The sequence below is a fragment of the Scomber scombrus genome, chromosome 9 (assembly GCF_963691925.1).
Source record: "Scomber scombrus chromosome 9, fScoSco1.1, whole genome shotgun sequence".
NCBI lineage: Eukaryota > Metazoa > Chordata > Actinopteri > Scombriformes > Scombridae > Scomber > Scomber scombrus.
The window spans coordinates 16,499,805-16,524,821 of record NC_084978.1 but is presented as its reverse complement, the minus strand read 5'-3'; the positions used below and the strand labels follow the sequence as shown (position 1 = coordinate 16,524,821).

The 25,017-nt window shown below is 41.0% G+C and overlaps 1 protein-coding gene across 1 annotated transcript; it reads left to right on the top strand.

Moving 5' to 3' along the window:
- The first annotated feature begins 6,711 nt into the window (after positions 1 to 6,711).
- On the top strand, positions 6,712 to 22,120 carry ehd1a (EH-domain containing 1a). The gene is made up of 6 exons (XM_062425519.1): positions 6,712 to 7,449; positions 13,346 to 13,443; positions 18,422 to 18,663; positions 19,545 to 19,715; positions 20,884 to 21,048; positions 21,385 to 22,120. The coding sequence occupies exons 1-6, from the start codon at positions 7,061 to 7,063 to the stop codon at positions 21,916 to 21,918; spliced, it is 1,599 nt and encodes a 532-aa protein (XP_062281503.1). The 5' UTR covers positions 6,712 to 7,060; the 3' UTR covers positions 21,919 to 22,120.
- Positions 22,121 to 25,017: the final 2,897 nt, after the last annotated feature.

The following is a 25,017-nucleotide window of genomic DNA, read 5'->3' as shown; positions in this document are numbered from 1 at the left end:
CAAAAATAACTACAAAATGTAAGTTAGAAATAAATTATTTGTACCATTTATGAGATGATCTGCCACTTTCACCATCTGATTAAGGCCATCTGTGGAAATACTACAACGTCGTTACGTATTCATACTGATTCTATTTAGACCCCAATTGCTTCCTTGTTAAAAGAAGGTGCAGTGAAATCAACAGTTTGTGGGCATTTTGGGCCTTTTTCACAGAGGACATCTCGACATGTCACAGTAGGAAAAGCAATAAAGGTATAAACAATAAAATGAATGCTGGCTGAAATCCATTTAGCCGTTCAGTTTCAGGGTCATAGTGCTGTGCGTGCTGGCTCACTGTCACACCAGGACACCTGAGCAGAACGGAGCAATCAATGTTATTAGGGACACCTTTGCTTTTATGACTATAACAAATCAAAATGTGTGTGTAAAAGGCCTACTGAGGACACCAAGGTTATGTCCGTATTGTTTCCGGGAATGAGACAATTTCAACAACCTGAGTTTTTATTCTACAAGTACACAAATTACTTGGACTGATACTGATATTTCTTTCATGAAGTATGTTTGAATTACACTTTTTCTGGCAAAAGTTAGAAATGTTCAGTTCTTTTTGGCTAAAACATTTCTCAGAGGAGTCGGATTTCTGTTGGGAATTTGGACTCATGACCTCAGTACTTATACAATCCTGGCAGTGGCCCTGCCTTTATATCAGTGGTTGGCAACCTTTGTGGCTTGTAATCCTTTCAAATGAGGCAGCAGTGGTGGAAAAAGTTTTCAGATCCTTTACTTTAGTAAAAGTACTAAATAAGGAATGTTAAGATATATTGCAAGTAAAAGTTCTGCAGAAAAAATCCTACTTAAGTAAAAGTACTAGTATTAGCAACTTGTACTTAAAGTTCTAAAGTAAGAGTAGTAATTTGGTCCCTCTGACTGAGCAGTGTATAAGTGTAGCAGCAGGAGGTGGTTTGAACTACTTTATATACAGTTAGCTAATTTAGTCCAGTGGTTCCCAACCTAAGTGTCAGGTACCTCCAAAGGGTCTCCAGATAAATGTGTGGGGTCATGAGCTGATTAATGAAAGTGGTGGAGTGGAAGTATAAGGTAGTATAAAATGGAAATACTACTACTAAAAAATGTACTTAAGTACAGTACTTTAGTAAATGTTTTTACTTTCCACAGCACTGAAGCAGTATCTGCTTCTGAATGAAAAAGGTCGAATGTATCTATGCATATGAGCAGTTTAATCAAAGAGTAGTTTTCTCCTGAAAGGTAAACCAATCCAGAAAAGCAAAGATTAGACATAAGTAATCATAAAAGACGTTGGAAACAGCAGATTTTTCAGACAATGGCAACATTAATGATGATTGTCAATGCTGACCTACCCACACAGGAGAGCTTTTTTCATTTTTTGATTGTACTTTCCTCCTATGCACCTGCCACTACTCAGATGTGCATTTCATAAATTACTAGTAAATCACTCATCATGGATTATCTCTGGATCATTTCCAGATCCGACCAGTGACATGACAGGTTCATGTGTTCATAGTCCTCTGGTGCTGGTATTTTTGGACATTGGATACATTAATAGCATGTTATTGTTAATCAGAGAAAGCAACAGATACTTCATTGCACTCACTTTCCACAAGCTGTTATTACACTGTGAATATGTGTTCCTGGTACTGATGAGTGGTTTTAGTCAGCAGCCTGCAGCACATTAATACATGTTCCCTCCAAATCACAAAAAAAGTACTGTCCAACCCTTTCCGTAATCTGAATGTCTTTGTGTTTTTCTAAAATGTTGTTGCGTTTTGACCTTCAGGGCCACCATAGATCAGTAAGAAAGTATGCATACCTCTCTGCAGTAATTGATTAACAAAGTTATAAAAATGTTTGAAAGATACATACAGATACCATTTACAAAGTAATGAAATTGTCTTGTTTTTAGAGGTTGCTCTGCCAAGATGAAAAAAAATTCAACTAAGCACGACTGCACACTACAATTTTCTTTCAAGTGAGCATTCAGTCATATCAGTCTTTCCCGAAGTCAGGATGTTCCTGCAAATGTATGACCGAATCTGAATCTGTCTTAATGTGTGTCGTACAACACAATTATGACAAAGGTATCTGGAAAAAATAATGCTGCTGACTCAGTGACATAAAAGTCGGATAGTTATGTCAGATTTTTAGGGACCTTTAGTCTAAATTACATGCAAAGTTAAACAAATTCAACAGGTTTGTTGTTTAGTAAGTAAAGTAAAGAAAAAGGAAATATTCTTTCTCTTATGCTTTTTTAAATTCAGTTGATATACTACGATTAATTCTCTCTTATTTATCAGACAAAATATTCATGCATCTTCTTGCATTAGTAGTGAAACTTATTCAAAGTGACTTTTGGACTCAATAGAATTCAAGTAAATGAACAATCATTACAAGCAACAAAGCGGGTTTCAGATATGGATCTTTCATAATCTATGAAGGAAACACTGGTTTAAAATGATATTTTAGTGTTTTAATGACCTGCATTTAAACCTTTAATTGTAGTCACAGCTGCCCCACTTAAATCTCTATACAGTTATTGGAAAATGTGACAGTACAGAGGCAGGAAGCAATGACGAAGCACTCTGAGGCCTGATGGTGTCTCTTATTGGCTCTCCATCTTTGATGATTGTATCTCATCCTCGTGTTTGTGGCTGTCCAAGCACAATGCCATTTGCCAGGTTTTATGGGCAGGTTGGGTCTGTTACATATTTACAGTAAGTGTAATCATTAATTTCTTCTCTCCCCCACACAGTCTTAAGCAGCCCTCATTCAGGAGTTTCTCAGGACTCGGGACTTCTTTCTCAGCCTGCTCACTTCTTTCTGACTTCTATCCTCCTTCAAAAGCTCCCCAACTAACTGTTTTCCTCTCGTATTTACTGTTTGTCACACCTTCACTTGTTCATTTCTTTCTGTTTTCCGCTTTTCTGACTTAATGCCAGAATTGAGGCTCATTTGCAGTGTTTTCTTGGTGAGTATGAACTTTTTTACATACATTCCATTGTTTCTAATTAACTAAAAATTAGAAATCAATCATGTGATATCATTCGCTTTACCATGACCTTATGCACTTGTGAAGATACATAGGATAGGTATATACATTTTAAATATTTTACTATTGATTAAAAATTAACAGTGCACCGTCTCTGCAAGCAACTTAAGCAAGTCACTGGAAGTGAATTCATGTTTTTCCATCTATAAAAAGTCCCATCCTTTGAGCAATTTTCTGCCTCACTTGAAAGGAAATAGATGACTACAAAGAGAAGCATAAAATGGCTATTCAGGATATTCATTAAATGTGTTAGATTAAGATCTAAATGCTTCCTGTTGGATTTTATGGTTGCCATGGAAGCAATAAACTCACTTTCATTCTGCAAATTAGCAAAAAATGAATTTGCATGGCTGTTAATGGGACTCAAATCAGTGTTTCATGTTTGATGTTAAAAATCTGATCATTTCTGTAACAGAGACAGTCTCTCCCCTCAAAATCCTATTCCTGTGACATTTGTCCATAAACCACAATAATTATTTTCAAAAGGAAGCATAAAGATGATTGAAATATATGACCTGATTAGGGTTAAAGAGCAATCACTGCAGGTTTTTCTAAGAATTTGTAAAAGAGTCAACAAGGCAACTAAACTAATCCGAATTATAGAGAATATCCGTCCAGACTTGCAGACTTGTCTTTCGAACAGTAAACAAAATGTATTCTGAGTCAAATTTCAACACAGTGCTGAGATTCACGAAAGAGTGTGAACAAAGTCGAAGGAGATAATAGGGGTGAAAGTCACTTAGTCAAGACTTAAATTACTTTATGGCTTTGTTTTCTTACAGAAGGAGCGGGTCAGGGGTCAAAGCTCAGTCGGGATAAGTTTAGAGAGATTCTGGGAAACCAAGACGATGAGTAAAATGATGTACGCTCATGTGTAACACTTTGGTACAAAGCCATATCAGTACTTGTATGTAAAAGATTAATTTTATTGGACTAACGGTTCAAATTGATTTGCCTGGACAGCTAATCCTTTTGACTCCTATCACACATACTTTGATTCTCTCCGTGAATGACCCTGATTTTTATTGGTGTCATAAGGATAACATATAATCTTAGAAGCAGTAAAAACCAAGATAAGACAACACAAGCCTGTGGTGGGTGGTAGTTTACTGACCATGTATTATGTGTGGGTGATATTATCACACAAGGACTCAGATATAAAATCTGCAGTAAAATTATTTCCTTTAGTCAGCAACACCCACTGACCAAAAGAGGGCAGTATTACTTTATTTATGTGGAACTTTTCCTGCATGTGTGTTCAAGCAAAGAGACTTATGAAAGGCCTTTTTAAAACTGCAGGGATCTTTCAGTTTGATATAATAATGTAAATTATAGCAGTAATCCTGGGACTTTGACTTGTGCTGGTGACCTGAACAATTTACATGTAATGATAAGAGAGATTTTATGATGATGATTTTTGGCTCTCAATTTTAACATAACCACTTAAAAAGAAAAACATTTTTACACTCACACCTCACAAATCATGTACAAACACTTAAACTAACATTCCTCTCTTTGTCTTGCTGAGTGATTTCAGCAGAAAACTGTGCAATCAGTCCTTTGATTAAATGAATCCCACCACATTCACATTTTCCCAAAAGCGCTGTCAGCTGTGCTATTTCTGTGGGTCTCACCAGCTGTAACAGCATCTCCATATGGAAAATCTCTGGCTTCCAGTGGAGCTGCTGTTATCTGTGGAGGGACACCTCTTGTCATCGGAAAGCTGCAGGGACTCTCCGAACATCTGACTTTTGAATTTAATATGTTTGTACAGTAACATATTCTAGTTGGTGTTTTTTTCCTGTTATGTCCCCATTTTAATTAACTTTCTGTGCAGTTCATTCATTGCAATAAAATTAAAATAATAACATCTATCGGCTTCTTTATCATACTGTTTTATCACTTATATGTGTGTGAGTGAGTGTGTAAGTGTGAGTGTGTGTGTGTGTGTGTGTGTGTGTGTGTGTGTGTGTGTGTGTGTGTGTGTGTGTGTGTGTGTGTGTGTGTGTGTGTGTGTGTGTGTGAGAAAGTGTGTGTAATTTGATACAGCTATCTTAAATTAGAAGCAAAACTGAAACTACAAATATCAGAGAAGCATTTTCAGTAAATGGCATAACATTACTGGAAATTTCCCTGACATGGATGGATGTATGAATTAATGAAGGAATGAAAAAATAAACACTTTTATTCAAATATCACACACCCTGAGGTGCCCAACCCACATAGACTCACAAGAAACTACAGACATCAGAGAGAATGGAGGCCAAAAAGGGAAAGCAAGCAAATCACAATACCACTTCTATACATTCTCTATGTCAAAACACTTTCATACATAACAGCACCTCAAAAGGCAAGAACATTATTAATTAGTGGTCAACAAGAGGTCACTTTATGTTTCTTAATTCTGTTGATGTCCACAAAACAAAAGGACAGACAAGTCAGGCTACAAACCTTTCCAAGGCTCAAAAGCCTAGATTCAAACTGAAAGTACAAACTCCAAAACTGGAAAGCTATAATGTTTGATCTTAATTTATAACCAAAAACTGAGCAATAGGGCCTAAAACTGCATCCACGGTCTATAACTCTTTTACATACACTGTACAATCATAGTGCCAGTAAAATACAGTACATAAGTAGTGTCAATTACCAGATAGTGTTGTGGTAAAGAAAGGTCCAGTATTGGTCTTGGATATTAAACTAACTGAAACCTATTCCAGAGGAACTATAAGACACATTAAATTCACTACTAATGTACTTCCCCCCTTCAACTTTGTTGACAACAGTCAAACTCAAACAACAGTAAGATAAAAACAAGTTTAATGAACAAAAAGAGGAAGCAAAGTGCCAGGGAATTCAGTTATTCAGTTTCAGTTATTTCAATTCAGTTATTATTCAATTCAGTCTTTATGTTAAAAATGGATCAAATATTATTTGAGTCTTTTTTGCTTTTATTGTAATAGAGGTTAATAAACGTATATAAAACGTCAGTTTTGCATATCAACCCAAAATATTTAAGAATAGCCTATACAATGGAAAAATACATCCAATGCTGTTTCTTTGTTTAGACCACAGAAATCACACGTTTTTATTCATTAATTTTATATTTAAAACAATATTTGTCTAGTATTCTCCATCTGGCCTTTTTCCAGTTTAAGTCCCTATAAATAGAAGACCAGAACATTTGCATTGGGGGAATACTATTCTCTGCAGGGATATTTGAGGACATTTGTTTATTAAAACATTTTAGTTAGGACATCAAAATCACCCATGAAGACATCCCTGATTAAACGTAATGATAAACAAATTCAGAATGATGTATTTCTCTGTCCGAGGGGAAATTGGCTGGCATGGTAGAGGTTGTATTTCCGCTTCTGTTTGGCTTCGCCGGTTAACCAACTATTTTTTCCTAGGACGATGAAGTCTTGACCCGCTCTTCTCTGCCTCTGATTGGCTGGTACTCGTTGCCTTCGTTGGTTGGGTTAGTGGCACGAAGAATGGGATTGGTTAGGGCCAGGGTTAGAATGCCAGGATGCACCAATCAGAGGCGGAGTAGGGCGAGTCATATCTTTGCCATCCTAGAGAAAAAAAAGTATAGCTGCTGCGGCTAGTTCACCAACTGACAGGCGGGCGCTAAGCGAACAGCTAAAGAGTTGCCACGGTGGAGTTATTACAGTAATTTTGCAGCATTACACGATATTTATCAAGCAAAAGCTCGGTATTTACGGCGGGGTGAGGCTGGCAATATAACATTAAGCCAACGTCAGCTGAAGAGGGAGTCCTCCTGAATGACTGGTTAGCTAGCTAAAGAGGAGGTGGGGACAAAAACTTCCAAGACCTCGCCCAGCCATTGCTTCACTACCGCAGGCAGCTGCTCTACTCTCTGACAGGGTGAGAGGATCCACACCAACACCTCAAGCTTCGTATCCACAAGGGGGAAACTGACACAGCCGGTGTCAATTTAAAGGGGCGAAAATCATGTTCAGGAAAAACATGAAGAAGGACCCGGAGCTGTTTCAAAACGTGTCGGAGGGTCTGCGGCGGCTGTACCGGACCAAGCTGTTCCCGCTGGAGGACACGTATCGCTTCCACGACTTCCACTCCCCTGCGCTGGAAGATGCCGACTTCGACAATAAGCCCATGGTCCTGCTGGTGGGTCAGTACTCCACCGGGAAAACCACCTTTATCCGGCACCTCATGGAGCAGGACTTCCCCGGTATGCGGATTGGCCCCGAGCCGACCACAGACTCTTTCATCGCGGTGATGCACGGGGAGCAAGACGGGGTAATACCGGGCAACGCGCTGGTGGTCGACCCCAAGAAGCCCTTCCGCAAACTCAACGCTTTTGGCAACGCCTTCCTCAACAGGTAAAAGCCCGTGTGCTGCCAACACCCCACTAAACAGCTTATAGCCAAGCAATGTGAAAAATGTAATTCAGCTAGATTATAGGGTCTGAGCGGCTAGGGCACTGAAGCTATTGACTAATGTATGAATGAGTCGATTATATGTCATTGCTTGTCTTGAAATGTCACTCAGTAAGGATGCAGCTGCGAGTTGAGAAACAGAAACGTGTCATTAAAACACATCACCCATGGTTTAAATCCCCTCCATACACTACAAGTCCTTACATGTACTATCCCCCCCCCAGCCTTGTCAAAACCAAGTGAGTCAGTTTTCCCCGTTTCATCATCCTCAGGGAATGCGGATGTTTAGTGTCAATAGATAGGTGGTTGAGCCAGTCTGGTAAAAACCAAGGACAGGAAGGTGCTTTCCTAACACCCTACACCACTCACACAAGTTCTTTTCCTTTCACTTTGGAGCAAGATCCTGCAAGTTACCACTGTGCCTCCCTTTCCTTTCCCCTTTTTCAGCCTCTTATCTCTGAGCACCTGGCAGTGTCACTCCACACAGACAGTTTTGTCCCAGTGTCACCAGTGTGGCCCCTTCAATGGAGAAATTGTTGTTAAGTTGTGTTGCTAGGCAACCGCACTGACCTTGTCCTGTCCTCAGATGTGGCTGCTGTCATAAGTTTCATACCTCCTGAACCATATAAGTGTTACCACATCACAGGAGCTACAAGCCAACTCCCTTTTTCACTACCTGTGAGTGGGCCTTGTGAAACCTTATTACCACGGGTTAAAGGTTTTTGCGTCTATCTCCTTGTAGTTAGGGCTGTAACTACGATTATTTTCACCATTGATTCATCAGTTGATTACTTTCCTGACTAGTAGATGAGTTGTTTGGTCTATGAAATGTAAGAAAATGGACATAAATGTCCTAAAGCCCAAGCTGACGTCCTCAAATGTATTGTTTTATCCACAATCCAAAGATTTTCAGTTTTTCAAAATAGTTGGTGATTAATTTAAAAGTTGACAACTAATCAATTCAATGGGTAATCGTTGCAGCTCTACTTGTAGTATTGTGACATTAAGATATGCCTGATGATATCCAGAGGAAACTTACACAGTCCCTCCTACAGTTTTATGACTCACTCGGACTGACACTTGCTTCTTTTATTCACCCGGATGTCAAAGTCTAAAGCAGAAAAAAAGTAAGTAAAAAAACCTCAGATGACTCAAGTGTTTCTCAGGTGGGGCTTACAGTAATTAGTGCAAGGCAAGAGTGGAAAACATTAGGAAATTATAGAAAGCTGCAACATAAAAGCAGAACAGAAAGTGAAACAAACTGAATAGAGAGAAAAGAGAGGTTAAAAAAAAAAAAAAAAGGAGAGTGAGATGATGGCCAGGATTTCGGTGAGTGGTCCAGGCTCAGAGTGAAATGTGAGAGAGGGGCAAGCAAATTAAATCTTTAAACATCCTTAATCCTGTCTATTTTATATGGATGTGTGATGTCATCAGGTGGCTAACACAGCCGATTTGTTATTGGTGTCACTTCCTATAGAGGATGTAAATACCTCTCTCTCTCTCTCTCTCTCTCTCTCTCTCTCTCTCTCTCTCTCTCTCTCTCTCTCTCTCTCTCTCTCTCTCTCTCTCTCTCTCTCTCTCTCTCTCTCTCTCTCTCTCTGTATCTGTATCTGTCTCTGTCTCTGTGGTATCCCCCTACGCAGGAGTAGGGAGATAATAATACACAAAAATAATGATGATGTACTTGCGGACGGTCAGGATCTTAATCTGTTATTAGCTTCAGATTATCAACCAAACACCGTATTAGCACAAACAACACGAGGCCAAAACAATCAGGCCGACACTTCCTTACGATAGCCCTATTTCCATTATCCTTTGCAATCCCTTCCCTCAATTATGTGGAGTGTTTACTTTATCTCGCATGAGTGCTAACCTCTGTCAAACAACATCAGTCCTCCTCCAAAAAAATGAAGTAATGCGTTTCAGTGTTAAAAGATTGGGTGGTGCCGGGACCTCACATACTGCCTGTTCACCCCTGGAGTTTATTACAGACCTGAGGGGAAACCAGATAAGATTGTGCATCAACAAAGGCCATTGTCCACCTCAGCATCATTTGTCAAACTCATGGGAGTTGTGGTCCTCTTTGGAATCAGGGCTAAGTGGTCTAAAGATCAACCTAATGAATGAAAGGATTTTTGTAGCTCACATCATCATACATAGCAGATATATGCGAGTCTGACAACAGCAGGTGCATGACCTTGTTAAACGTGTAGATCTAATACATAATTAATCAGTCGTGACAGCACATAGCTCGGAGCAGGCCTCCGCAGGTCGATAAAACTTTTGTCAAGACGAGCATTTGGAACTGGGCTTTTTTTGGCTCGGACCAAGCAAGTTTTCCATTTTCCTCTCAGAAGGCCAAAAATATTTTGATTGGCTTTCAGCAGTGGGGATTATTGAATGTGTTTTTTTTTTTTTTTTTTAACTCGCTCATAAGTGTAGATGTTGAAGGGTTATAAAGGGTCAGACCGCTAATTGAGTTAGAGAAGAAAATACCAACACAGGGACCCGGTTCAGTATGATCAGCCCTTTTAAACCATAGTCATTCAACCTGTGGATTAGCCTTTAACTACCAGGCTCAGGTAGGACTTACCTTCAGTATAACCACTAATTTACGAGGAGAATAAACAGAGGTAACGTCATGGGACCCTCACACCTACAGTCTCCTCCTGGCAGAAGGGAACAGCTGGCGTATGCGAACATCTTTCCCCTCATTTCCATTTTTGTCGAAGTTTCAGGTTCTTCTGCTTGCTTGTACAGCAAGGTCTAGATAATAAATGTCAGTAAATAAAGATAATGTGTCTCTCCCACCCCAGATAACCCAGAACATTTTATTTTCACACTTCCTTCCTTTTTTTTAAGGTAAAATGCCACAGAAGTCAGAGGGCCCCAGTGTGTTTGTGTGCTCTCTGTGAGCCATTACTCAGTAAAATCAGAGTCAGCAAAGTCTTGGTTCCACACTAGCCCGCCCTGGTCTGCACTGTCCTGCTCAAGGACACTGACTCTGCACTTTACTGAGACACCGGTTGACACACACACACACACACACACACACACACACACACACACACACACACACACACACACACACACACACATACATACATACATACAAGGCCTTGTAGATCGCATATTCGTCACCGTACAGAGGAACAAACACACCCGAGGACACATGAACATATTTACACACATGTAAAGATGTAATTTAATCCAACGCATACCCTGAGAAAAAGTTTAGAGGAAGCAAACATGGAAAAGTGACACAGTTGTAACCTCCCCGGTACACATCCCCAGTGCGGGCGCCGGCCAACTCCGCTTCCTCTCCTCCTCTGGAAGTTGAGGTTACAATGTGAGTGAAGGTCAAAGGTCAGGAAGTGAGGCAAGAGAGGAAGACTTCCAATTAGGCCGGGAGGGGGGGTATGAGGGGTCCGACATGGAATATTAATCCAGGCGTCATGCTAACGGACTTTTCATAAAAGCGTGATGTCAAGCGCGCTCCAACATTTGTGTACGTGAGAAACGCGCAGATGTTTACTAGCTGAGCGTGACCTTACTCGACATACTCTGCTGACCCATAATGCATTGGGTCCCCTCAGAGTGCACAATGGCGGAGATTCTGAGTCGGGCTAAAAGCTGCCGTCACTTTATGAAGTTTTAATAGTTTTTTTAGTTGAGAAAGTAACCATTTAGATTCCCGATATGTGATCCAAATAACACCCGTTTGGTCCTAAGTTTTCGGAAATGTGACGAGCTGCTATCAGTCGTGATACAGTCATGTGACCGCATTGCATGACTGTCTTTCTTGAATATTCTTCAGTGTGAACGGTCCACTGGTGACGACAGACTTAATCATTCTTTAAATAGACAGTAAGCAGTACATACTGATCGATTACGTACCAGGCAGGGTGTTAGTAGGCAGCCGACAGGTTTCTCACTCTCCTGACACATAATTTAACAGTAAAGGATCTCAGGTATGTGCTGGGGCCCACCGTGCCTGGTCGGATCCTCCTGTTTCCTAAGAATTTGAGTTCATCAGTTGTGCATTTCCCCCCCCCCCCCCCCCTACAAGCTCTGTATGGAAAATGTTGGGATAGATAGTTTAAATGGAAAACCTGATCCAGAAAATTCCAACTGGATATCATCCTGTCGGCCATCAGCAGTGAGAGTTCGGGGGGAAAAAAGAGCTGCGTGTTTGTTATCTTTGGCCGTCAGTGTTATTGTAATGTAATAACATACATAGGATCTGCATGAGAGAAGCCTCTCTCTCATATTTCTTTGACTTTGTCCCTGGATTTTTACTTTTTCCCCCCTGCGCGTGTTGCGGTACCTCTCTTAGGGTTTGCTGTGTGTGTGTGTGTGTGTGTGTGTGCGTGCGTGCGTGCGTGCGTGCGTGCGTGCGTGCGTGCGTGCATGCATGCGTGCGTGCGTGTCTACCCTTAGGGTGGTTTTGCAGCAGGAATGTAAAAGCACAGTTCTCCCGGTCTTGTGACCCAGTGCCTCAGAGCTCATGTTGTGAGTATCGGTTCAGTTTGACGGAGAGGGCAGCGGAGCGAGAAGCAACACTTTTAAGTCTAGGGGTGCCTTAACAATCCCTGTCTTTGTCCTGAGTGGGACGCCGTGGGTTTATGTAAAACCACGCATCTTCTCACACTTTTTAGTGTGTGTGTGTGTGTCTGTCTGTGTTTGCATGAGTGTGTCCCGGCCCACTTTCTGTTAGAGAGTGACACTCCCCTTTAAAGTTTAAAACCCCGGTGTCCAGGATTAAAGGAGACCATTGTGCAGTGAATTACTTAGCAGTGAGAATGACTCAGACCCACAATTCATGAATTACAGTGTATTGTCCGAGTGTTTCCCAAACATTCTTACATCAATGGAGGCGTCCTACGGCCAGAAAGCTCTGCAGACTGCTGAGGAAAAAACAAGTGAACTATACAACATGGAAAGTCTCAACTGTAGCTGAAACAATTCATAATTAGTCATTATTGACTGATTAGTTCATCAACAGTAAATTAATCAGCCAGTATTTTGATAATTTATTGATCATCTGGGTTATTTATAGAAGGGAAAAAAGCAGTTTTTAACTATTTTGTGACATTTTTATACATAAGATGATTAATCTAGAGCTGCGACAATTCATTAATTACAAGACAGATATTTGAGTTTGAGCATTTTGGGTTTTTGATAACAGTGATCATCATTTTTCTCCATTTTCTTGCATTCTATAGACCCAAAAAGTAATCAATTAATCAATCATGAAAGTATTATTAAGTTGTAACCTTTTTTTTTTTTTCAGAACCAACCTAGGACAATTAGCAACTATTTTGATAATAGAATAATCCTTTAGTTATTTTTTAAGGGAAAGGGCCATTTTGGGTTTTGGGAAACATTTTTCATCATTTTATACACCTAAAAACTGATCAATTAATCAAGAAAATGACAGATTAATCAAGCCTGATAGTAACAGTCTTTTTGTAGTTTCAAATACAACCTATAATCATCACATATGACCATTTTTAACCACAAGTAGTTGTGAAAAAGGCGTAGCCGCTCGACCCTGATCCACAGTTTCTGCTCTTCAAACCCACCGCTGCGTCTTCGAGCTTCATGTTTAGTTTTTCCAGCAGCGAGTGTTGATGTTTGAGAGCAGGGCGGTTGTTACTTAAAGCTGCACAATAATATCTGTTTAATGCCACGCTTATGTGTAAACACTCTCACCTGACTGGTTTTTTTGCCTCTCCCATCCTCCCTCTCTACCTCTCTACCTTCATACTCATTCTCTTTTCACTTTCTCTTCCTCCCCTCTCTCCCCTCCCCTTTTGGCCCTGTGCTTTCTCGGCAGGTTCATGTGTGCCCAGATGCCAAACCCGGTCCTGGAGAGCATCAGTATCATCGATACTCCAGGAATCCTGTCGGGGGAGAAACAGAGGATAAGCAGAGGTCTGTCTGACGAACTAACTCGCCCTCATACCCTCTCGCTCAGCAACTCACGAGTGTAACAAGTGTTTTTTGACAGAGCCACACCCTCCGCTCAAGCACCCTGAAATAATGTAAACAGTAGCTCTGCACACATGCAAAGTACGCCTACAGGAAGTTTAAAAAAGAAAAAGGAAACATGCTTAGTAACGTATGTGCTCCCTTCCCTCTAAGCCTCTCTCTGGTATTTTGTTTTGGCTTTTCAAAGTCAAACTGTAGCAGTCTTGCTCGTAGTGCTGTCAAACTTGTATTTAACTCTTTAACCCCCCCTCAGGCCAAATAGCTCATGTAAATCTGATGGAGGCATTCACAGCTTGACAGAAGCAAAGGGGCACAAAGCACTTTGAAGTCTACTTCCTGTCTCTGTACCTGTGGTTTTCTAGGGCACGCTCCTCTTTCACATCCTTCCCTTTAGTTTTTCTCTCTTTTTGTTTTCAGATCAGACTTATTACCGAAAGATTTCTTTAATGTAGCTGGGGTTTTTTTTATAATTTCTTCATCAGTGTTTCTGTCACTCTGTGTACTTTCCGTCCCACGCTGTATCATTTATCACATTATATCAGAGTCATTCCCCACGCCCCGCGGGAATAAATCAATTTATATTTTTGTCTCAGCGTGCTCTGACAATGCTGTGACCTACAGGGTCAGTCCAGAGTTGCAGCACACACAGTTTTCCTTTTAACTTTTGATGATTTTACAGAACACAAGCAGAAGATAACAGCGCAGCTGAGCACAACTTCTGCTTTTTGTACCTGGTTTGAGCCCCTTTAAGAGGAAGCCTATGTACAGCAGCAGCTTTTTTGCGTACTGTAGGGAAAGGAAGTGGAGTAAAATGGCAAACATAGCAGAGTGTTTCCCAAGACTGCCCTCCTCCCACCCCCTCCACCCAAGAGCTGATACACAGTCAATCTGCTTTTTATTGAGTTCAGTTTCCTGTGAGACGCAGCAGAGAAGAAGAAGCAGGAGGAGAGAAAAAAAGAGTACTGCAAAGACACTGAAAATGCCAAATAAGCGACTGTAAACATACAAACCAAAATTAGTGCCATCTGATAAGGATCCTACAGAAGTGTGTGTGTGTGTGTGTGAATGAAGTCGCTGGTGCAGGCCGAGGTGACCCCCGACCAAAGAGAGGAGGATAAGATAAAAATCTGATGCCTCACACCTCAGACAGCTTTGTTTCTATACATACATACTTACACATTCTTACTCTCCAACACGCACATTCACACACACTCGCACACACACTGAAAGACCCACGTTATCCTCTGCTCTGTTTCTATATAAACATTGATACAATACTGTACTCCACTGTGTCATATATAAACAAGAACGAGTGGATTTTGTGGCTCGTGTGTGTGTGTGTGTGTGTGTGTCTGGACATACTCCGAATACTAGCAGATATTGGGTTTGTACCGGGCTTCAGGAAACTGCTGTGTTATTTCAGACTTTAGCTCAGTGCTGTAATCTGCTAACAAGTGTCAGATGTCATAGACAAACACGTCTGTATCTTAACGAGGAGCAGCGTCGTACATATTTTTATAACACTATAAAAAAGCTGGACGGTTGAGCAGTCAGTTTTGTTACTGTTAAAGTGACAGAAACGTTCGATTTCTCTTCTTCAGGGTTAAAACAACCTGTGTGAGTTACTGCAGGCCTCCCTCACGTCCAAAAGAGCTTTGCACACAAATTCACTGACTCATTGAAATAACGTTGTCCAAGCTTTATGGTACACATTGCGTAATTCTTAGATTATGCAATAATTTCTGTTGAGGTCAGCAGTATTTGTTCCTTAATGAACTACTATAAAGGAACCAGCAGGACAAAATAATTGAGTAATTTCTCACAAGTTAGTTCGATGAGAAAATTGACGCCTGTACTCTAAATTTAAATTAGAGGCCGTCAGCTTATTTTAGCACAAAGACAGGAAATAGCTAGGTAACAAAATCCACCAACCAGCACCTCTAAAGCTCACAAATTAACACATTACGGTTTATTTAGGATAAGGTGATATGATCTTTCGTTTGCTGCACTTACCATAAGACCTTGCTGTTGTGAGAGGGAACAGCGATGACGTGTCAGGGTTTTCAAGTGGGCGCTGTCCTTCCTCAGCATGTCACTGATGAGACCCCCCCCCCCCCCCCGATGTCACCTTGTTCTTGATGTTATTTCGGAGCCCAGGTGCCTATCCTCTTAATCCAGAGCCACTGGTTTACCCTTTCAGCAGCACTGGAGTCGACTTTGATGGCTTGACGCTGGGCCTCGTGTTCTCATGTCCTTAAACAGCCTGGTGGTTGACATACCTCCAAATCCTCTGCAGCCAAACTTCCACTTAGCGAACCTCAGCTCTGCAGCCATGTTGTTCAATGTCAGCTGACAGCGCTGTGCACTTAATTCCCTTTACTTATTTTATTATTTTAATCCGTATAAAAACCAAAGTGTAAAAATGACATGTTTCAAGTTTTCAAGTTTGTTTCATTTAGGTAGCGCTTAAAAAAGCAAACAGGTTTCTCACTGAAGTACTTCACAGGCAGAGATACAGGCATAAAGACATATATGTGCATAGCAGATGGTGTGGTAATAAAGATAGAAACAAGTTTAAACATAGTTTTAAACTCAAGAAATCAAATAAAAATAAAAACATGTTAAACACAATTAAAAATAAAGGATAAAAATAAATCTTAAAAGCATCAACAGACTCAGCCTGTCTAGTGGCCTCCGACAGGCCACTCCAGAGCCGAGGACCCGCTACAGAAAAACCCCCACCATGTTCCATGTTGAGGCTTTGCAAGGAAACATGTCGGACTTCCTCTTTTACAATTCAGTTGCTGTATGGATTAAATAAATGAGATGCGAAAAGTCGGAAGTTTAGAGTTGCTGGTCAGCGGATTTTGTCACCTTCAGACAAAACCAGGCTCGTTACAGCAGGCTAAGCTAACCAGCTGCTGGCTCTAGCTTCCTATGTAGTGACATCGTCCAACTCTTGGCAAGAAAACGTATTTAAATTTCAAACTACTCCTTTAATAACCTATGAGATTTAAAATGTATCTTCTAATATTACCAGATTTTTGATTTTTCAAAAAGAAAAATACCTCGACAGCCTGGTCTGCCCATTTCTCTGCTCTGTATCCATGATGACACTCTGAGACTGTCACTGAGTGCTCGGTGTGCATGTTTGCATGTTAGAGATGTTGCAGTTGTTGATGCGGGCTATAAGTAAATCTCAGCTTGAGCAGCTGTCACTCCTTCTAGTTCCCCCCGACACATGTTGAGAGAAAGAATGAGCAAATGTCCTCAGCTGACTCCCATGGGGATGTTGGACTTAAAATATCCCCCCTTTTATCCCCCTTTACTTTCAAATGTCATGCGCACTCACTGCTTTCTTTTCTCTTTTTTTCCCCTTTTTTTTGTCCTGTGGGTGTTTCCCAGTGTCCGTCATCCACGTTCTTCTTCTATTACACATGTTCCTCTCTTACTTTCACTCTTATTGTTTCACTCACCCATATCTGTCACTTTCACTCTCTCTGTCTTGCCCTTTTCTTTTTTAGTCTCTCTGTCTCCCTTCCCATCTATCTATATCTCTATCTCTCTCCCTCTCTCTCTCCCAACTGTCCACTGCAATATCTCTCCGTCTCTCTTTTGTATACACGTGCTCGGACACAGACAAAAGCCAGCCATGTTGGAATGCGTGTGCAGCAGATCTGGCGCTGATTGTGCGGCAGCCGAGATGAGCTTTTAGAGCAACTGCATTCTTCTCTGATCAGATGACACACACACTCACTAATCAAAACCATAATTCTCTCTCTCTCTCCCTCTCTCTCTCTATTTCTCCCTCCGCAGCCTCTCGAGGCAAAGCAAAGTTCAGGAAAAAGTTCAGTTTTATGCAGTTTGAGTTTGCCTCCCCACCCACCCCCTCTCTCGTTTCTCAAATAACCTCAAAAAAGAAATGGAGTTTCTGGACTCAGAACGTCACTTTGTAGCGTTAAAATGACGCTGCATAAATGATCAAAAAAACTCTTGACATTTCTTATTTTAGGATAAGAGAGTAGTGCATAGAGGTCATTTAATCCCTGAGGCTAATTCATAGCTTCCAGAGGTTTAAACAATCTTTACTTCTGTGCACCTCTCATTCCGTGTCAGTGAAGCTAGTTAATAGGTAACCAAAGGGGGAAAAGCCCCACCTCTTCAAAGCTGTTATCTAAACATTATTGGACGTGGAATATGGACGTAGAACCCACAATTAAGCCTGCAGCAACAAAATTTATTGACTGATTGGAGCCTTTGAGCTCTCTGTCAGGTTTTATGTCTCCACACACATCTGCCTGCTGTTCTCAGTGGAAAATGTGAGAGATACTTTCAAACTATCATGAGTGGAAAACCAGAAAATAACTGTTTGTGAGGGAGTTTGCAGAGATAATTTACTCTGACTAGATACGAATATTAAGCTATTCATCACAAGTTATTCATCACATCTTTCTTGACACGGGAAACTCATGAGCTGAAGTTAGAGACGGCCCTACAAGTGTTTGCAAAATGACCATGAGAGCTTTTCAAGATTTTAGTCAGTAGCTTTCTCACTTTTTTCATTTTCTTTCTCGTACACTCTTCAGTCAAACTTTACATTTATTTATGCAGTTTAGAATCTTTTTTTTTTTTTCAAGAGGAAGTTTTGATGGTCACTTTAAGTACTAACTTCCTGTGCAAGTCCCGCTCCCTTCTGGTATCCATAGAGACATTTTTGTGAAATAAACAGATGTAGATAGTAGTTTGTGTTTCACCTCCACAGTGTTGTAGCTGTCTCAGAGTTTAGGAATGTCACGGATGTCAGACAGGTTGTTTTTCAGCCGAGACACATTCAAAACTCTTGCTGACAGTCAATTCAGAGTGTGGAAAAATCCACTGACACACATCAACTCACCTCTCTTCCCTTTTCTCTCCTCTCCAGGTTACGACTTTGCCGCAGTGCTGGAGTGGTTTGCCGAGCGCGTGGACCGCATCATCCTCCTGTTCGACGCACACAAGCTGGACATCTCAGACGAGTTCTCCGAGGTGATCCGCGCCCTCAAGAACCACGAGGACAAAATGCGCGTGGTGCTGAACAAGGCTGACCAGATCAGCACTCAGCAGCTGATGAGGGTGTACGGAGCGCTGATGTGGTCCCTGGGCAAAATCATCAACACACCCGAGGTAATAGACTCAATGTTAAATAATGTGTGATCTTACTTGATTTCTTTCTAAATTATAGATTTGTGGGAGCGCCTTGGTGGTTGAGTGGTTAGAGCGCATGCCACATAATCGCAGCTTCTCTGGTTCAAATCATTCCCCTTTCTCTCTCCCTGTTTCCTGTCGGAATCTCTGCCAGTTACTATCTAAAATAAAGGCAAAAAAAGCCCAAAATAAATCTTTAAAATGTGGATTGAGTAAGTTTCCTGCTAGGATTTGCCTTCTTCGTGCGGTTATAATGAGCCGCTCTTTACTTGGGTGTTGAGGTCACTGAAGGTGTTACAGCCTGTTAATGTTTTGAGGGAAACTGTGACCATGTTAGACTGATCTGGACTGACAAGTTTTTCCGAGATCACAGTTAAGGTAAAGCTACCTTATTTGTCCTCAGTCTCTGCATTTAACCCATCGTAAGTATTAGGAGCAGTGGACGGCCATGGTCTTGTGATTGTTCCTTGACTGTCGGGTTAATGTTTGATCCAGGGCTATATTCATAAACCGATCCCAGAGAAACCTTTGGATCATGTGGACAATTATTCATTGACTTTGAGAGTGCGTTGTATCATAAACACTCCCCACAGGATGGAAAGCACAGCACATACTTTATTTAATTTGTTCCTTCACCTACAACCTCAGTGTCTTATATCATGTCTTCGCACATCCTGTTTGTCTGTTTTTGGGGTTGTTTTTTTGTTTTTCTTTAAGTATACAAATGTGTTTCTGGGTCTGTTTCATTCATTTGAACCTCATTGCAGCGTCATCATGTCTGTGACCTGTGAAAGACTTTCCTCTCATGTGGGTGTGGGCAGAGATTAATGTGGACTGACTTTGTGCAATTCTTATTCCAGGTGGTGCGCGTGTACATCGGGTCATTCTGGGCCCAGCCCCTGTTGGTCCCAGATAACAGGAAGCTGTTTGAGGCGGAGGAGCAGGATCTGTTCGTAGACATCCAGTCGTTGCCTCGCAACGCAGCTCTGCGCAAACTCAATGACCTCATCAAACGAGCACGCCTTGCCAAGGTCAGTGTCAACCACGCCCAACTAGAAAACTGCATCAAGCTCGTGTCTAAGCCTCTCCTGTTAATAGATTCATCAGCGGCCCAAACGTGACGTACTTATCATGTACACATATTCTGCCTTTTCTCTACACTTGACTCAAGAATAAAAATACCTTAATCTGAATTAAAATTGAGATTTAAATGTCTCATGAAATCACCTCAAAAGTAAAGTAAATGAATGAATAAATGCAATAGTAGTATACTTTTCACCATATCAGTGGAATTCCTATCAAGCCAATTTACTGAGAGGTTTTCATAGTTGTTTTTTTTTTAATAGACTTTGATTTTGTCGGCATATTTTTACTGAACAAAAATCTACAGTTACAGTTATCTACAGTTCCTGCTGCCTCAGGGAATTCATGGCGCTCGCTTTCCAGGATCACCGTCTGCTGCACCCTACAGTGTAACACCTGCTGAATAATATTTTCTCTTCCCTCTCCATGACTGTCACATGATCATGACCGCCTCTTATCTACGGCCAGCCTACTTTGCTTTGGCAAGACATTTATAAGGATCTAACTACATGTAAAATGATTGCCTCTTGCTTATATTTACTTTCAAAACCAACCGCAAGGAGAAGTGAGAACAAAAGTATTTCAGAGAATTATATTAATCTAATAAACTAGCAGCGGTATAACACTGAGAAGAAGAAAAGAGGAATTGGTTTTACTTCCGCTGGCAGTCTATGTATATTGCTTAAATTCTCAACTTTAAATATTCTCTCCAGAAATGTTCAAAGATATAAAAATACTCTGCTTTCAAACAGTTTTTCCACAAAAATAATTTTCATTTAAAAAACTTAACTATCCTGTTTCAATGTAAAGTTTATTATCAGTTTATCAAACTAGTCATGATGTCACAACTCCTGCTCATGTTAAATGATTTAAGGTCAGCAGAAAGGTGTGAAAACATCCTTCAAGTGTCAAACGCAACACTGAAGCTCAAACATCCAACTGTAAGAACAAGAAGAAAAACACATTTTTGAGTGTAGGAGGACTTCTTCAAAACACAGTGCCCATTGAAGACTGATCTATGGAGAAATATAAAGCACAAAATTACAAAAATATGATCAATCCAACTCCCCACAGTTCACTAAAATGTGTGTGTCCTGTTGTGAATGTGCTCTCCAGGTGCAGGCCTACATTATCAGCTCTCTGAAAAAGGAGATGCCGAGCGTGTTTGGAAAGGACTCCAAGAAGAAGGAGCTGATAGCCAACCTGGGAGAGATCTACCAAAAGATCGAGAAGGAGCACCAGATCTCACCTGGAGACTTCCCTAACCTTGCCAAGATGCAGGTGAGACTGAAAGGAAAGAAAAAGAGGCGGTGGATAACGAGACAGGAGACAGTGATTTACTGTCCGAATGAACTGCAGGTTTCCATCATGTAATGATATTTTTGGCTCGTTATATAAATGGTTCAGAGTAGAATGACCTTCCAACATTTACTCTCTTCACATCTTTGCCTTTCTTTCTGGCCTTTGCCCTCCAGGATGGGCCAGGACGGGGATGAGATTTATTTTTCCTGGTTTGTCAGGAAATCCTGCTTCTTGTATGCAGCTCGCGTTGGTAGCCACTGAAGACTGATCTATTTCTATCACCAATTCCTGTTTTCTCTCGACTCTTCCCTTCAGGAGCAGCTGAACGGTCAGGACTTCGCCAAGTTCGCCGCGCTGAAGCCCAAACTGCTGGAGGCAGTGGAAGACATGCTCGCTAACGACATCGCCCGCCTCATGGCCATGGTGCGCCAGGAGGAGGCCGCCATGCCCAGCCAAACCGTCAAGGGTGGAGCCTTCGAGGGAACCATGAGCGGGCCTTTCGGCCACGGCTACGGCGAGGGAGCCAGCGAAGGCATCGACGAGATAGAGTGGGTGGTGGGCCGCGACAAGCCTTCATACGATGAGATCTTCTACACGCTCTCTCCCATCAACGGCAAAGTGTCCGGCGCTGCGGCCAAAAAGGAGATGCTGAAGTCCAAGCTGCCCAACACGGTCTTGGGAAAGATCTGGAAGCTGGCCGACGTGGATAAAGACGGCCTCCTCGACGACGACGAGTTCGCCCTGGCCAACCACCTGATCAAGGTGAAGCTGGAGGGCCATGAGCTCCCACCCACGCTGCCCGAACACCTGGTGCCCCCGTCCAAGCGCGGGACAGTGATCCAAGAGTAGAGGTGTGGAGAGGAGGAGGAGGAGAAAGAGCAGCCTGGAAGCCAGCCATGTCAACGCTTTGCTACGTGTTTCGGACTCTGCCGACAAAAGTCCAACAAGCATGAACAACATCGTCCTCCAACTACATGCTGTGATCCTGTAGGCTTCCCGACCCACCGTGAGGAGGAATCGCTTTCACCAGAAATAGACTGGAGGGGGGGGGGGGGAGTTTGATCTTTGTGCATTAGGGGATAAATATTCAGGTATCTATTAGAAATAAATTGGAGGGTGGGGGGTGGAGGAGGGGGTTTGATTTACCAACAGATGAAAGGACTTACTGGATCATGTACTGATTACTTGGGGTAGTTGGAGGTTGCATGACCATGTCGACACACATCCTGTGTAGAAGATGTCTTATAAGTATACAGTCCATATTATTATGTGTTGATCCAAAGAAATATCGTTTTTTTTCATTTGGAGAGAGAGGAAATAAATCAGTTAGAATAGTCTCATCTATATTTTTGTATTTCCTGACTGTTAACTTTTGACTCTTTCCAAATGCTTCCCTTTTTATTATTTTGCCAGATAAATAAAAAAGGAAGACTCAACCATCTGACTCCTGGTTATGTGGATTTTTATTGAATCTTTCTACAAAAAAAATAAAAATAATAATGTTGGTTTATAAGTCTACTAATTGCAGTTTGGAAAAACTTAATAAAATAAATAATATCTGTTGAATAAATCTGACCTGAATCCTGGTTTTAATATGAAGTAATTTGTCATCGAGGGTCATACTAAGGACTGAGTCACCCAGAGGTCATCCAGACTGACATACTATACTTTGAAATGACCTCGTTTTAATAAGTTCAATGTCATGTGCTGCCCTCTGTAGGCCGGAGAGAGTCACTGTCAGCCTTATCTCAGGAAACCCTTGACATGACTCTTCTGTGTGGATGAACTGAACTTGAGGGCAAATTGAACAAAAAAAGTGACAGAGATAGACACTTGAGCATTCAGAGGACACATGGAGACAATTTAACAAATCTAGAAATTCAGTCCAGACACAGGGTGACGAGCACAAATCCTAAACAGAGAGACAGGAAGCTCCCTCATATGGAAGTAAGAAATGAGATGAAACTTGCAACTTCACTTTACATTCACCTCGTAAACCTGCAACATCATATAAACTGCTCTGAGGTCTGTGTGTTTGAGTCAAATAGGATGTAGGTGTGAGAAAGCGGAGTGTAAATCAGGTGAGGCCTTTATTGTTACTAATGACAACCAGCTGATTGATTCATTGCCAAGATTCATTCAATATCTTCATGTTGTCACCACATGTCCATACTTGTATGTTGACATATTTCCACATATCACCTGGTTGTTTTGAATGTTTCGGACCACTGACACAAGGAACAAATCTACCCCGGAAAAAAGCACAGTGTTATTTTTAATATTTTATTTTCTCACAGTCATGCATCTCTCTCTCATCAACACACACACACACACACACACACACACACACACACACACACACACACACACACACACACACACGCACACACACACACACACACACACAAGGCTGCATGCAGACTCATTGACATTCTGCTCACTGACTCACTAGATCAGATACCCATGATCCTCATCTGTTTTTTTAGCACAGTGGTAGATTCATTCTTTGATAAAGTCCAGAGGCGCTCTCTTGTGTCTTGATAAGTTATTACACGTGTTGTGTTTTGGATAGACACAAAGGCCGGTTTGGAGGTGTCCGTATGTCTTTTTATTGTTTGTTTATTTCCAGATGTTTCATTCTGCAGCCACAGTACAGATCAGCTGCTTACTGTGGACATTTTGACTGAAGCTCTTCAATAAGAAGGGGCTGTGTAGATTTCTCATATTTAATATAAACCATATTTCACTCTGTTTTCATCTGTGCTGTTGTAGATTAGCGGTGCTGCAAATAATGATAAAGTTACATTGACAATATAACCAGGAAAGTGCCTCATTCTGCTTGAAATGTTGTCTACTAACTGGTTATTTACTTTCTTTCCCAGAGTTTTATGAGAAGATGAAAAAATAACCACTTTCATATCTGTTTCATTTGAGGCTACAGCTAACAGCTAACTTGACCAATGGGAACAAAATCTACCTACCAGCAACTCTGAAGCTCACCAATCAAAATGTTATATCTTACTTGTTAAATACAACTGAAAACGAGTAAAAATGTGTAAAAACTACAAGTTGTGGTTTTATGAGGAGTTTCATGTGTGGGACTATTTCTTGACTGGGGGCTCTGGTACACATACCGGTCATTTCCACTTCTATTCTTCTACATTTCAGTGGGAAATATTGCAGCCTAATTTTCACTTCAATACATTCAGCTGACATAGTTACTAGTTCACCTTCTATTCATATTTGATTATTTGATTATAGTTACACATTAATATTTGACATATGATAACATATGATGAGCTAATAATATATTATGCATTTTTGAAAGCAGTCCTTTAAAATACTTCCTCCACCACTTGTTACCTTTTTTTACTTTCCACCGCTGTAAGTTGAGACTAACACTGAAGCACTGAAGGGAACTTCCCTCAGAAAAGTCCTGCGTGTTGAAAACAGATCATTTACATCTTGTTCTGGTATGTTAATATATTGACAGAGAGCTGCTGGAATTTCCACAGTGGTGTGAAGTGAGAGGCATCGTGACTGTATATGAGTTTCCTTACGCTCTGTTTAGATAGCTGTCCCTCTCCCCCACTGTATATCTCTCCTTTACATGCTTTCCTTTTTCCTATCTTCCTCCGTCAGCACGTCACTGTCTCTCTTTCCCTCTTCCTTCCTCTTTTTAAAAAAAAAAAGTGTTTGGAGCAGATAAACAAAACAAAAATCCAAAGTGTAACATGTTAAAGTGGAAACACTAATTTCCAACATGGTCCCAAGATGATAAAAGACATAAAGAAGCACAAAACATTTAACATAAAAACTAAATAATACAAATCTGAAATCCAAAAAACGCATCAAAAACAGTTAATAACAGCCATTAAACATTACATTTCAATATAAGCCTGTTACCGGACTTCTATAAACCCCTCACATCTTTGTTTTTCATCTGTA

What these genes read in the sequence shown, in the direction of transcription:
- ehd1a (XM_062425519.1), top strand. Translation starts at nt 7,061, where the DNA reads ATGTTCAGGAAAAACATGAAGAAGGACCCGGAGCTGTTTCAAAACGTG. An exon ending in GGCAACGCCTTCCTCAACAG is followed by an intron (nt 7,450 to 13,345) that starts GTAAAAGCCCGT and finishes CTTTCTCGGCAG; the next exon opens with GTTCATGTGTGCCCAGATGC. An exon ending in AAATCATCAACACACCCGAG is followed by an intron (nt 18,664 to 19,544) that starts GTAATAGACTCA and finishes TTCTTATTCCAG; the next exon opens with GTGGTGCGCGTGTACATCGG.